We start from the raw sequence: 16125 nt of genomic DNA, 5'->3' as shown, positions 1-16125 counted from the left end.
TATATATATATATATATATATATATATATATATATATCATAATAGCATTTTGCAATATTGTTATAATAAGTTAACTTAAAACTATTAAGATTTTTCTGATATGATTAATAATCATGTGAACTTTTTAAAAATTATAATCATGTATGATAAATATTTATGGAAGTTTGACCTTTAATTAAATGTTTGGTGTTTGAGATGAAGAAATTTTTGAAGGAAACTTTTTCCTTAATTGAGTCCTACATAAGGGCAAATCCACATTAATTGCTACAAGTTCAACAAAATTTAATAGCCTGACTCAAATATCTTGTATGACTATTAAAAAAAATTAATTAGTACTATATACAAAAATAATTATTATTTGAACTCATAAATTCAAAAATTCTTACTCCGTCTCTGATCGGACACCACATGAATATGAATAGAACAACAAATACTTTTTTTTTAAAAAAAAAAGAACAATGAAAATATTCTTAAACAACTCCTAATTAACATAATTTTAAGTTTAAAAAATCTTACCTAATTCCATTTAAAATAGCCATGTGTCCCCTCAGCCATCTCTCCTTTCCCAACCACACCAAAGGAAAGAAAAATGACAAATCTTAAAGGCAAGAACTTAAAATATTTTTTTACAGAAGGCATGGAAGAAGTTAGCAATACTATATTAGTACACCATTCGACTCATTTTACGTGACATTATTTAATTTAATTTGATATTTTCAAAAATTAAAAAAAAAAAAACTTGTAATCTAACACAATCTTAGATACTTATGTGATCGTAAATCATTTCAATAGAGATAAAAAATAAAATTAAAGTATAATTATTCTTAATTATAATAATATGACTTTTTAAAAAACTGACTAAAAAGAAAAGATGCAACATGAAATGAAATGGAAGGAGTAATACTAATTTTTATATATTTTTGGTTTCCTACTCAATATTCGATATTCACATTGAAATCCAACTAATCCGAATTCACATTAATAGGACCCCATTTGAAAGATAACGTTTGAACCTACTCTGATTAAGAAATGAACAACTTCATTTGATACAACATATTACTTGGTGGTTAGTAGTTAGTACTAATCCTTAAATATATTAGGTAAGGATACAAAATTAACTAAAAGGTAGGGGTGTGCAAAAACCGAACCGACCGATAAACCAAATTGATAAAAATGTTATTGGTTTATTGTTATTGGGTTAACGATTTTTTAATGGTTTTATAAAAAAAATTATTGGGTTATCGGTTCGATATTGATTTTTAATATTGGGTTATTGGGTAAACCGATAACTCATTAAGGCTAGTAATTTACTACTTTTATTTGTACATAAATATTATGTATTAATCTCAATACCTTAGTAGTTACTATCTTTGTTCTTTAGCCTTCAATTGACACTTCACAATGACTTTGAGTTCACAATTTCACATTATAAAAAACGTTAAAATCTCATTCCTCTTAATTTCTCTTTGTGTTACGCTTGTATAGTTCTTTTCATGTTTGTTATTTTTGTTTATATTTTATGAGCATTTGTAAAGTTACATTATTGTGTTTTTGCATCAAATTTGTTTGAAAAGTCATATATTTGTTTTATATGTATTTTCTTATTGGTTAAACCGAAAATCGAACCGTTAAGGACCAAAATCGATAAAAAAAAATCTTATTGGTTTGGTTATTGGTTTAACATATTTAAAAATCGAAAGTCAATAAATCGAACCGAACCGACCGATGCACACCATGGTTAGTTGATAGTTAACCATGGTTAAGCCAAGTTCGACTTTATCTTCTCACACGTAAAACGACACTTCCCCAAAGCCCAAAGTCAAGCTTTTCGCTATTTTATAGAAATAGTACTTATTGAATCAACACTTGTACCATTTCCCTGTTTTCTTCTTCTTCTTCTTCTTCTCTCTGCATTCTGATCTCCTTTCTCTCTTTACATACAATTTTCTTCCATTCAAACTTCACACACACAGTTACTTTCTCTCTCGCAGTGCATGTGTGTGATAATCTTCGGTGCTTCTTGAATTCGTCGGATTCTGACGTCATCACCGTTTTTACGGTCACCGGATTTGTCTTCTAGGTACAGTATATGAAACTCCATTTCTCTGATATTTTTGTTTATTTTTCCTGGAATTTCATGTTTTGGAGGTTTATACCGGACGAAACGGTAGAGATTGATGCGTTTTTTTTTGTTTGATTTTTGCAGTGGTTTTGAATTTTTCTGTTTGGAAATTTTGCTGTTATATCTCATCGGAAATTGCTGGGAGTTTTTAGGAGGTTTATTACAATTTGGTTAAATTCAATTTTAAGGTGAGATTTTTGTATTTTCTTATGGTTTAGTTAAATTTTTAGATCCTTATTCCTTTTGTTTGTATGGTTGTACTTGTATTTCGTCTTGATATACTGCCTGGATTTTTGTCCTTGTACTGACTGTATCTTACAGAAAATATCCTTTTTTTTTTCATTGGAAAATTCTTTACTTTTTTCGAAATAGTTTCATCATTTCTTGATTTTGTGAACGATAACTTAAAACTCAAGGAGGAGTTGATATGGTTTATGGAAATGAAGAAATCAGCAGAGAATGGCTGTTTTGCAATAAGTCAGGATAAGTTGTACTTTTGTTTCTTCAAATCAGATTTACTGAATTTGGGAAAACATTATGAATTGTACCAGTAATTTCATGCTAATATCAAAGGCATAAGAGATGTGGAAATAATGAATTCGGAAGTGGATTCATTTAACAGCTGTGGAAGTAAATGTTGGAAGAAAAATCTAGACGTGTAGCTGTTATGTTCATGTATTTGAATGTTTGTTGAGGTAGTGTCAAAAATGAGAGTGAAAGAAAGAAAAAAGGGACGTGAAAGCACCTAGATGCGGAGTTTGCGCAGGGAGGTGTAATATGGTGTGTTACTTTGAGATCATGACATGCATGACCGTGTACGTGAATTGACAGTCATTAATGAGTAGAAGACGACAAATATTTCTCTGTAGAGAAGTTCTGCTAGTTTTGAGAGAGGAACTTTAGCACAATAATGCGTGTGGACTTCACATTTTTCATTGTGTAAAAAGTTATAGAGGAAGTTGGTAAATTGGAAAACTTTCCCAAGTTTTGAGAGTGACGTAAATGGACCGTTTGTAGCCATTGAAGTGTTCAACATTTTTTGTTTCCGTGTGCACGTGTACCACGCAAACCTACACACTCTATCAATATAAAATTGAGTGTGACACCTTAAATGTTGAAAGAATTAAATTTAATCACCCATAAGGTGACAAATATCATAAATATGCCGTGAAGAACTGGGGTGCACCAGGCATTTAGTTTCTTTTTAGGCTTTTAGCTAAGTGCCGGTAGGGATAACTATCCCCACTATGATCACATAAAATCTTGTTATATGGTAATGGACATGGAAGAAGTTTGGTCACATAGGGTCTGCTTATTGTATCTAGTGCTCACAAGATGTAGTTAGCTCATTAGCAGAGGCGAGGCCCAAATTGAGCAAGCTATGTGAATCTGAGTACTCAGTAGGTCCCTCGCGAGCCTATTGCATAGGAGCCAAGTTCTTCTGAGTTCTTGCTTGATGTCAGACTTTGGATATTTCCGGTGATTATTTTACGCCTGACACCAACAATGGTCAGATCACAGATGGTTGATGCCCTTATTTGAACTGTCAGTTGTTTCCTAACTTTCTTGTGTTTGTACTTTCTAAATTTTTTAATTTTTTTTTTCTTACAAGGTTGTAATTTCTGTTTGTTTTGTTGAATAAGATGTTACCACTGACTGTTGAAGGTCAGACTTCACCACCATCTTTATTACACTGATGACAATGCTGGATCTTATTTTGATCCATTTCTCTAGAGATATAGTTGTCTTTTACAGGTTGTTTAGATTCTATGGATATCCGATTTGATGGTGAAGTTTCAATCCTCTAGCATTCTGTAGTAGTGTTATCAAAGGTGAAAAGCGTATAAAGCGCTAAGGTCCAAGATCCATTGGGGCTTTAAGCCACAAGCACAAGCTTCAATGCAGGTGCAAATAAAGAAAATAAAAATATTGGGTAGTTTATAAATAACAATTATAAACATACATAACAAATATATAAATAACAATATTTTTTAAAAGAACAATAAAGTAAAATATTCATTGTTTAGTGTGCTCTTTACGATAACTCCATTGGCGATGAGACATGCCTTAAGCTACCACTCAGTGGGGCAAAGCATTTTGCCTGCTTTGCACTAACTTTGAATGAGCCTTTGACAACAATGTGTTTTAGGGGATTAATTAGACAGAATCCTAAGGGGTCGTTTGTTTTGGAGGTTTGTGTGAAAAACGATGATTGCAGAAGAAAGAACTAGACAATTAGTGTACTGCTTGATTAGATTCTTCTCCTGCATATTATTAAACAACAAATATTAAGAGTTCCGACGGCATGTTAGAACGCATTTCATGGCTGTTAGACCCGCAATAGGTATACTCTAGAGATCTATATAGCAGCGTTATCAAAAGCAAATAGCGCAAAAAGGGGTTATAAGCACACAACGCACATAAAGCATAAGCTTTAATTTAAAAAGGTGCAAAGGGAGAAACAATACAAGTATATATGTTTAGTCCAAGAATAATAATAATTATAAGCATGAAATGAATGACAAATTTATGAACAAAGAAATTGAATTTTTTTACTATGAAGGGAAATATCAATTGTTTAGTGTCACCTCTTTAGAAGAGGCTAATTGTCAAGGAAAAGTATGCCTTAGAACGTTGATGACGACGTTGAACCATTCATTAAACGAAGCAAAGAGCTCAACACGTTTTGAGTGTCGCTTCAGGCCTTGAGTGAGCCTTAGACAAATAGAAGTATAAATGCCTTTCTTGTTTGAAGGAGCATTGAATATCCAATAATTTCCTTTTAATGTAAAAAGGATAGATGCAATTCACTATGAGCTCATTTACCTGTAATTGCTACATGCAGAAAGTAGATAGTGAATAACTGCGATAGCATTTTAAGCATCTTTGGAATATGTGTTTCTCCACCAAATTAGTTTTTCGCAGAGATAAACGGATTAATGGTTGGCCTTCCTGTAATATCCTTTTAATTGGAGAGCTTGGAGGTGGTGCATGATTTGGTGCGCTCGCCTTCAAATAGGTTTTTGGTTTGGATTTGAGTTTGTTACAAACATATCATTCCTAGGTTCGTTAAGAACCATCCACCGATCTCATTCAACATGTCGAAATTGGAACTAAACTTTTTATTGGTACTCGTTTTTTTCACTGCTCATTACAGCTCAACAGTAACTGCTGTTGCTACTGTGTCAGCCATGGTCTATCAAAGCCATATTACAGTTATTATGATAAATGCCATGTTCTTGGACCATGACCTTTGGAAATGTGTATTTCTCTTCTTATGTATTGGATCCCACCTGATAATGTAGCCAACCCTTCACCCTGCTAAATTAGTTAATACTTGTAGCTTCCATAATATATCACTTGGCAGCTTGTAAATTTTCGTTTAAAACTACTACTGTCGAATTCCATGGTGCTGTATTTCATGTCATTCTTATTATGTGATTTAGATGAATTATTGAGTCATCGCAATGCTGTAACAGTTCTATGAACTCTATATTATTTTCCCTTTTTTTAGTTTGAGATTAAATATTTCTTGACACTTTTATTCCTGCTCTTTAAGTTTCTTTGTCATTCCTTGCTTGATGCTTGCTAATATCCTCAACCCTTCCAATCCATAGTTCTATTGTCTGGTGTTATGATGATGTTAGGAATCACGACTTATGATGAACTTGTTGGCAAAATAATGATTCATCTTTTCTACCTGTTGGTGCTGTAGGTTACTGCACAATTGCTTTGGGGCTGAAAGTTTCAAGCATAGATTTCAAATTCCAGCAGTGCGTGTTTAACAACATAGACCAAATTTTACTTTATAATCATGCCATCAAGATCTTGTGCTAATCTTTTGGACATGGCATCTGGAGATATACTAGATATACCTCAGACACCTAGAGCTCTTCCACGTGTGATGACAGTTCCTGGAATCATCGCAGATGGTGATTCAGATAGTATGTCATCCTCATGTCGAGAGCGAAAAATTGTTGTAGCAAACATGCTGCCTTTGCATGCTCAAAGGGATATAACAGCTAAAAATTGGTTATTCAGTTGGGATGAGGATTCTCTTTTATTGCAATTGAAGGACGGGTTTTCTCCTGAAACTGAGGTTGTCTATGTTGGTTCTCTGAAGGTTGATGTGGAACATTGTGAACAGGAGGAAGTTGCTCAGCGACTTCTTGATGAGTTCAAGTGTGTGCCTACTTTTGTACCCCATGATATCCAGGAAAAGTTTTATCACGGCTTCTGTAAGCAGCAACTTTGGCCTCTTTTCCACTACATGCTTCCAATGTGTCCTGATCATGGAGATCGTTTTGACCGGCAGATGTGGCAAGCTTATGTCTCTGCAAATAAGGTTTTCGCTGATAAGGTTATGGAAGTGGTTAATCCTGATGATGATTATATCTGGATTCAAGATTACCACCTCATGGTTCTACCGACATTTTTGAGGAAGCGCTACCATCGTGTCAAGATAGGCTTCTTTCTTCATAGCCCATTTCCTTCGTCAGAAATTTACCGAACTCTGCCTGTTAGGGATGAAATTCTCAAAGGGTTGTTAAATTGTGACCTAATTGGCTTTCATACATTCGATTATGCACGTCACTTTCTGTCATGCTGCAGTCGAATGTTGGGTTTAGATTATGAATCTAAACGAGGACATATTGGACTTGATTACTTTGGTCGTACAGTTTACATTAAAATTCTGCCTGTAGGCATACATATGGGTCGACTAGAGTCCGTGATGAATTTGTCTTCTACTTTTGATAAAGCTAAAGAAGTTCAAGAACAGTTCAAGGGGAAGAAGGTAATTCTGGGTGTGGATGATATGGACATCTTTAAAGGCATTAGTTTGAAATTGCTAGCATTTGAGTACCTACTACAGCAGGACCAGAACTTGCAGGGGAAACTTGTTCTTGTTCAAATAGTAAATCCTGCTCGTAGCTCGGGCAAAGATGTTCAGGAAGCAAAGAGGGAGACATACTCAACTGCTGAAAGGATCAACAAAATTTACGGTAGATCTAATTATGAGCCTGTAATTTTGATTGATCGTCCGGTTCCTCGCTATGAGAAGACTGCATACTATGCTGTTGCTGAATGCTGCCTAGTGAATGCTGTAAGGGATGGAATGAATTTAGTGCCTTACAAGTATATTGTTTGCAGGCAAGGTTCTCCTGGTATGGATGATGCTATGGGTATTAAAACTGATTCTCCTAGAACTAGCATGCTTGTTGTGTCAGAATTTATTGGTTGTTCCCCATCTCTGAGTGGAGCAATTAGGGTAAATCCATGGGATATTGAAGCTGTTGCTGAGGCTTTAAATGTGGCCATTACAATGTCTGATTCCGAGAAACAACTTCGTCATGAGAAGCACTACCGCTATGTAAGCTCTCATGATGTAGCTTACTGGGCTCGTAGCTTTATGCAGGATTTGGAAAGAGCTTGCAAAGATCATTACAGTAAGCGTTGCTGGGGCATTGGTTTGGGCCTGGGCTTCAGAGTTATTGCACTTTCTCCGAATTTTAGAAAGCTGTCTATTGATCACATCGTCTCCTCATATAGGAGGACACAGAGAAGGGCAATATTCTTGGACTATGATGGCACTGTTGTACCTCAGTCATCATTGATTAAAGCTCCAAGTGCTGAAGTTATTACACTGTTGAATTCTTTAAGCAATGATCCTAAAAACACCGTGTATATTGTTAGTGGCAGAGGAAGAAAGTCATTAAGTGAATGGCTTGCACCGTGTGAAAGACTCGGAATAGCTGCTGAACATGGGTATTTCATTAGGTAATGGATATTTTATGTGAACATGAAACGGTCCTTTGTCCCAGTTGCCCTATAATTTCTCATTTGGAATTTTTATTCTGAAGTTTTTCTTGGACACCTTCATGTTTACCGGTTTCTATCATGTTGCAGGAGTAGTAAAACGTCTGATTGGGAATGTTTGGCTTCTGATCTTGAGTGGAAACCAATTGTGGAACCTGTGATGAAACTTTACACAGAAACAACTGATGGATCATATATTGAACCTAAAGAGAGTGCTTTGGTGTGGCACCATCAGGATGCAGACCCAGACTTTGGCTCCTGTCAGGCAAAGGAATTGTTGGATCATTTGGAAAATGTACTTTCAAATGAACCTGCAGTTGTTAAGAGGGGCCAACATATTGTCGAAGTCAAGCCACAAGTAAGACCCCCCTCCCTCGTGTGTTTTGTGTCTCACGCAGATACAGACATGTGCATGTTGCATTATGCTCTTCCATGTTTTACTGTTTGTGCTATTTGCAGGGTGTGCTAAAGGATTAGTGGCACAAAAGGTCCTCTCAATGATGGTAGATAGTGGGACTCCACCTGATTTTGTTATGTGCATTGGAGACGATAGATCAGATGAGGACATGTTTGAAAGCATATTAAGCAGTGTGTCCAGCAGTTCTTCAATCACTGCTGCCCCAGATATCTTTGCCTGCACTGTTGGGCAAAAGCCAAGCAAAGCCAAGTATTACCTAGATGATACTGCTGATGTTCTTAGACTGCTTCAAGGTCTTGGTAATGCGTCCTGTCCAAAGCCAAGACATACTGCTCATTTCCAGGTTGCGTTTGATTCTGTTCTGTAAGAAGGCAAAGTAGTTGGTCGGGCATGTACATGGTTCTACTTTTGGGGTTTATCTTTTACCGATGAAGAGTATATCCTTACATCAATCTTAACTTAATGTGATGCATGATTGGACTCAGGACCGACTGTTTCCAGGTTATGCTGCATTCAGGGCTTGAAATTCCCATGTTGACTGCTTTTTCTGTAGATTTCATCGTCGGGGAAAAACTTTGCTTAGAATTTCAGTTTTGCCGTAGTCATATGATGGCTGCCCTGAATGATTAACAAACACCATTGCGTTGTATAGATACATTTATCTGTTTAGCTTAATGACAGTATGGTTTAAAGTTTTACCTCAGTGGAAGCTACTAACGATGCTTGATGCCGTTTTGTGCCAAATGAGTTCGCTTGAACATGTACATAGTACTAGATTTTTCTGGAACGTGCTATCGAAATGTTATTACTTCAATTGTTCTGCTTTCCTACTGTAAATATTTCAGATGCTACTATCCTGATCATTGCACAATTTAGTGGTTGTGAACTCTGGTCAATTTAATCTTGTTTCTGACGTCAACATCATCACCATACTCAATGTAATTCTACAAAGTTGGGTTTGAGGAGGTTAAAGTGTGTGCCGTTTTCTGCTTCTTATGTCAATCACATCTAATTGTCTTGTGATTGGGATCTCCCAAAGATCAGATTTACCAACTGGCTTCCTCAATATTTCATGTGATCAAGGTGTCAATGCCAATGTTCACAGAAATGCAGGTTTCAAAATGTGGTAGTTTTGTGTGTCAATGACCTTGGTAAGCCGCAGGTGTGTCATGTCCAGTCTAATCATCTTTTTTCAATATTTCTGTGGCCTACCTCCTCTCACCCACCAGTCAATCGCATGCATCTCCTAATTGGGTCATTTATGCATCTTCTCTTTATACATCTAAAGTTTGAACCATCTCAACCTTGCTTTCCTCATCTTTTCAACACAGAAGGTCATTCTCATCTTGTCCCGAATATCTTCATTCTTATTCATTTCTCTTCTAATATGTTTACACATTTATACTCATTTATGCTACTTTCATCTTTTGAACGTGTGAGTTTTAGATCGGCCAACACTCCATCCCTTACAAGTTACAACCTAATTGGTCCTATAATTACATTATAAAATTTACCTTTAAATCTTGACGACATATTCATATCACACAAAATAGACACTGAAATCTCTTAAATTGCAATGATTCGAAGCACTTCTTGTTGCACTATTTCCAATCAATGAATCTAGCTATCCAAATTTGGGGATACAACTCTATTGATTGGTTGCTTCCATATTTCAATATAAACATAATATTTTTGGGTAATATCGTTCTCAAGCAAGTAGAAACTAGAAAGTTAACCACTTACCTAGTTCCATACAAGTAATTGTTGAGGATAAGAGTTGCATGAAGTAAAAGTGGAAGTGGACCAGATTGGACTCACAGCCTCTTTATAATAAATAGCCAAACATTTTGGGTTGGACGGTGTCCAAGCCCAATGATGGCCCCACGAAATCAATCAATTACCTGGCCTCCTACCAATTATTATTCCGTTTTACTTTTCTTTTTAGTCCGTCATAAAATGAGTGATAATATATTTTATATTTAGGAACAATTAACTCTATAATGTTCACTTTACTCTTAATAAGATGATTTATAGTTGCACAAATATCTATGACTTGTTTTAGAATATAAATTTCTGAAGTATTTCGCTGTTTTGTTAAATTCTGTATCAAGTCAAACAAAATCAGATGAATTGAGAATAACATAGGGTCATAGCCCTCCAAATAAAGAAGAAAACAAATTTAAGAGTAATAGAATACAACCCAAGAAGAAAAGAAAAATAAGTTAGTATTAATATAGAGGGGAGATATTGTCTCGATTTCAATTTTTGTACTAAAATAATCGTTTTAAGTTAAATGAAAATATATTGGATGAAAATATCCTAGGTTTGGTATAAGGACATAGATAAACAAAATCGAAATCATTGAACGGCAACATACAAGACATAATAGATATGTATGAGTTCAGGATTCAGGGGATTGACTAAACTTTCATCTTATTGATGAGAGTTTGATTCCTTGACTCCACACCTTTACTCCACCATTTCCCCTTTCAAAAAAAATATATAATAGAATTCATGATATTTTTAAGTGACATTTATGCTAGATTACTCACAAATTATGTAGAATTGTTGTAATTCCAAACCTACAAACAAGAAAGAGGGGTTGGGGTCGGGTATGAAGTCAGGTGCTACGCTGGGGTTAGAAACATGAAAAGATTAGAAATATTTTTCTTCGTATCAAATACAGCTAGTCCTTAGTTTGATGAATACATATGTGGTATCAAATTGTTGAGTTAAATTTTCACACGAATTTATTTTCTTGAAATATTACTTTGATAATTATACTAATGGTTTCTAGTAGTTTTAACTTTTAAACGTTCGAAGGTATTTAGTTAGAAAGGAAATTAAAGTGAGTGTTAAAACATATCGAAAAAACATGTTAAACCATAACACATTTTCCTTAGAAAAAAAATCAATTATTTATATTAAGTCTAAAAATTATATTACATATTGTTGGTGAAATTATAATTAGAATTGGAAAATAAATTTAAGAAAATAAAATATTTTTAGGCTTTGGTACAAATATCTCTCTCTTTCAAAAAAATAATAATAATTCAAGGCCACTGTAAAAATACTTTGCCGGATCAACACTAAACCTTCTTGTCTTTTCTTCTATAAAATTCAACAATCTAACATTGATAACTCAACAAACTCTAGAGTCTAGACAAGAGTTAAGTGTAAAGCTCTATGAAAAAATGTCTTCACTCAACAAAATAAAACTCTTTTTTCTACTTATAATTTTTATACACTATATAGTTTTCTTGTACACAATATAATATACGATCACCACTATTAATATGAAAAAAAAATTCTTCTATGTAATAAATAACAAGAATGTGGAATAGTAACATGAGTAAATCAATAAAAAGAACTATGATCCAAAATTAATAAATTATAAGATATAATAAGATAGAATAATGAACAAATTTGAACGTCGCACAGTGTTATTGCCATCACTAAAAATAATGCAATCCAATGGCTTTTTGCTGAAGTAGTAATGTCCTTTCTTCTTTCTTTTTTTCCCTTGTTTGCCAACAGATTTTTGAAAAAAGAAATAATAGAAAAGAAAAAAAAGTAACTAATTTTTTATTTAAAACTAGTAGTAGATCTTTTAATTTCCCCCCCCAAAATGATGGTAAATAATTGATACTATGACATCAGAATATCACATGATGAAGATGTATACAAAAAAAAATATAACGTAATAGATTTGAAAATGATGTGAATAGGCACACATAAATTGGCAATTGAGCTATGCTAGTCACCAACCAATGAAAAATCCATCAATAATTTAAATGATAATGTCACTCACATGAATTCCATGTACAATTAGGGTTCGTTTAATCGTTGGTTAGGAAGTGAAGTATTTATGTGTTAGAATCTTTGCTTGAAAATGTGGGAATGTAAGGCGAAACATTTTATGCAGTAACGAATGTAATATAAATTCAAAAATATTATATCAATTTATATATACACTTAATATTTATGAAGCAATATTTAAGAATACTTGTATAAAGTGGAGTATGTTTTAGGGCATCTGAATTTACTGTCACCATCAAGGTCCGCAGATGGAAGCAACCAAACAATTCTGCAAGAAAAGATTCATATCTTTGTACCGATAAAAAGAGTATTACCACATATATATGCTTGATACAAAGTAGTTGAATATCGATTTGAAGGTTTCTCGGATGAAATCTTATTTCCTTCATCGACAACGTAAAATAATATTATAGGCACATTAAGTTTCGAATTACTCAAAGTTAAAATAAACATAATTTAGCTATGAATGTATGTACCTTTGCTTCAGTAGTTGTGTCAGTTTCCAAGAACAACGTGATACTTTCAGCGAAAGTTCTCAACTCAAGCAAGCTACATGTATTTGTTAGTCTGAACAAACGTAAATTGAGAGTAATAATGAATACATCAATTAAATTCTTGCTCGTTAGCATTCTCTTTGTTATAAAAATATATTTTGTGATGAATTAAAATTTAAATCTAAATTATTCTTTCCCTATATAAAATGGATTCACAACAAAACCCTCAATTGATTTTTTTTATATCAATATTTTATTATTTTTATTATATAAGTGGTAGTTGTGCATATTAACTTTGTTATATAACATCGAAACACAATGATATATGCCCTTCTTTTTGTAGTTGCATTTGCATGTGCCTACAGAGAGGAAATGAAAATGATTGATTAAGAAACGAAAATACTGTATATAATATGCTTTCTTGGATTTATTTTTTCATCATTTTTTTTCTCAATTATATTATAACATCTAAAAAATAATATATATAGCTACAATAGCCTTAGCAAGTGGGAGAACAGTTCTAAAATAAAAACTTTTATAGATAGAATCAATGTTTAAATTGACAAAATTGGACCACCCAAATACCAATAGCCAAATAGCCCCCACCAATCTCTCTATTGTCGTCAATGGCTATAGTTGTATAACAAGAGGAGAAGGAGCTAATGGATCAAAACTTTATAATCTATCATGTTTTTATTAGTTTCATATTTAAATTATGTCTAATTTATGTTTTTTTAGTTTCTCATATGATGTATGGTATTCGTATTGGAGATGTCTGATATTTAGTGGAGGGTGGTAATTATTGATAGTGATTAGTGGAGGTAATAATAGTTGGTGGTGATGATTGTAAATGGTGGCTAATGATAGGGGTAGCGAAATCAAACCTAACCTGTCCAATTCGTTTAAATTGGGCGGGTTATTGACCTGCCCATTCATTAGCTCAACCCATTCAACTTATTAAAAATTGAGTTGATATGAAACCTAAATTGACTCGTGGAATTTTTGTCGAAATATTTTATTTTTCAATTTTATATGTTGTATTAGGTACCAAAATAATTTAAAAGAATAAATAAAACAATTAAGCTTGGTAAAAATTGGATTGAGTCTTGACGCATAATATAACCCATTATAACCCGTTCAAATTTGGCCCAACCTGCTCAATTGCCACCCCTATCTAATGGTGATGATCAGGGGAGGATCCACATGGAGTCCGCCGGGTGCTCGAGCACCCATTAACCTTGTCTCGAAATATATATATATATATCTATGTTGAAATTAAGAGGTATTTGTAAAAAATTAACATAGAGCACCCAATGAATAAATGATTTGATTGACCCATTGGCTCTTGGGTGAGTGCTTAAGGCTCTTTAAGTGTTTTGAGCCTAAGTTCGAATCTCATTCTTAACATGTATTTTTTATATTTGTGACTCCGCAGCTGAGGGTGGTAATTATAGATAATAGTTGTGGCTAAAATGATGATTATGGGTGGATAAGTGAAAGTAGATAGAGCAGCGATAAACTGTCTTTTTCTTGTAGAAATTCTTAAATAGACATCTTAATGATATTAAGACTTTGTCATATACATCTGAATTCTGAATCATTCACGCTCATTTAGCGATTGTAAAATTTTAAAAAAAAATACACTTAATAACTAAAATTTAGATTAAAATTTTAATAATTAAAATTTAGACCTTCATAAATATAAACAAATAAGACCTAAGTCACAGGATAAAATATATTTTCTTACGTGCATGATCAGAATTATCATATTTTTAGTGTTTATAACCTTCAATTATGAAAAAAATTGGCCTATTCGTTTGCTCCTCTCGAAACGGTTTAAATAGTCTTATTCTTATTAAAACTTTACAAAAAGTATTCATTCTATAATCATCAGCTGCATATTACCATATCACCTCGTAAGTATTGAAATTTTATTTAGACAAGTTATTTGATTTTTTTAAAATTATATTTTTTCCCCATAGATATAAATACTTCATAAGTTGTGAAAATTATAAAAATATTATCAAATTTTATATAATTTAACCAAATGAGTAAATCATAGTTCATATACAAAATATAGAAAAATATTGATAAAAAATTGCATATCTACATATTTATTTAATAAATAAATATTTGACATCACAAAATTTTAAATATGCATAATTTTATAAAGATCAATCAGTCAACAATAGTACTATAATAGTAACTAACTATTCTTTAATATAATCCTTTCACGTGGTACATATAATTTTTTTACGTTGAGAACGATTTTTTATTTTTTTGCAATTTAAAAAATTATGAGCCTTTTTTACAAGATATTAACTTAAAGGTCAAGTTTTACAATTGAAATCCCAATTTTTTTTTCATTTCTTAAGAAAATTTAAAATTTGAAATCAATCCAAAATCACACATCCAACACTTATTTGATGTTTCATTTTAATTGATCAATATCAATAAGAAAAACTTAAAAGGATATGTATCTCATTGCTTAAAATGACATTATTCAAAATTTAGTTTGTAAACTCTTAAAGGTTATTATTATTATCTAGTATTAATTATGGGGATAAACAATAAGTTTTTCATTCCAAATTAAGTACTGCCTTAGCTTATTAAGAAAAATACTCAATACAAGATCTAATCCATTAAATTATTCTTATTTATTACTCTTCATGTCCTAATTTAGTGGCGCAATTTGAATTTTGAGAGTCAAATATTTTAATTTTGACTGTAAATTCAAACAAAAAATCTGTTTTTGAAATAAAATCTCCATATTTGAAAACTACTTTGAAATGTACTATAACTCACAACATTTAATAATCTAAAATATTTTTTAAAAAAAAAGAATTACGATCAAATAATGACTTATTTGAATTTTGAAATTCAAATGGTAATACACAAATTAATTCGGATAATATACTACATTTTGTCATAAACTTCTAAAATAATACAACCTTTATTTTTGAGGTGTTTCACACCCTTTAAAAAAAGTAGATTAAGATATAAATTGAACCTAAATTTTCATTTTTACCCTTATTAATTATTGTCAAATTTATGATTAAAATAATTAAATATTAATTAATCACTAATTCCAATACTAACTAATGAAGGGTAAAATTGGAAGAACACTCTAAAAGTAATCTTGAAAATTGAACAATTAAGTTAATTTTAAAAATAAAAGAGACCTTAAAAATTAACTTAATATAAAATGGAGAGAGTACTTATTTATTACACTTATTTTAGGACGAAGAGAGCATGGATAATTTGCTTGACCTGGGTATTTGTAGTAGTAAAAAACAAAGATTTATGATGAGAGATTAAAGAACACAAAGATTGTACAAATATAATCATAGATTCATATGATTCTCTCTTTTCCTCTTCTTTCTTCCCAATGGTCATTTGTAGGTCCCATCACCTATTTCCTCCCCCACCCCCACTCCCACCACCCCAACAACCTC

At 32.6% G+C, this 16125-nt stretch overlaps 1 protein-coding gene across 1 annotated transcript; it reads left to right on the top strand.

Moving 5' to 3' along the window:
- Positions 1-1792: 1792 nt before the first annotated feature.
- Positions 1793-9182, top strand: LOC102586734 (probable alpha,alpha-trehalose-phosphate synthase [UDP-forming] 9). The gene is made up of 5 exons (XM_006355911.2): positions 1793-2080; positions 2207-2310; positions 5838-7900; positions 8030-8296; positions 8397-9182. The coding sequence occupies exons 3-5, from the start codon at positions 5937-5939 to the stop codon at positions 8722-8724; spliced, it is 2559 nt and encodes an 852-aa protein (XP_006355973.1). The 5' UTR covers positions 1793-2080; positions 2207-2310; positions 5838-5936; the 3' UTR covers positions 8725-9182.
- The last annotated feature ends 6943 nt before the right edge of the window (positions 9183-16125 follow it).

The sequence above is a fragment of the Solanum tuberosum genome, unplaced genomic scaffold (assembly GCF_000226075.1).
Source record: "Solanum tuberosum cultivar DM 1-3 516 R44 unplaced genomic scaffold, SolTub_3.0 scf00210, whole genome shotgun sequence".
Lineage (NCBI taxonomy): Eukaryota > Viridiplantae > Streptophyta > Magnoliopsida > Solanales > Solanaceae > Solanum > Solanum tuberosum.
The sequence above is the reverse complement of the archived record's forward strand: the minus strand, read 5'-3'. Positions and strand labels throughout refer to the sequence as shown.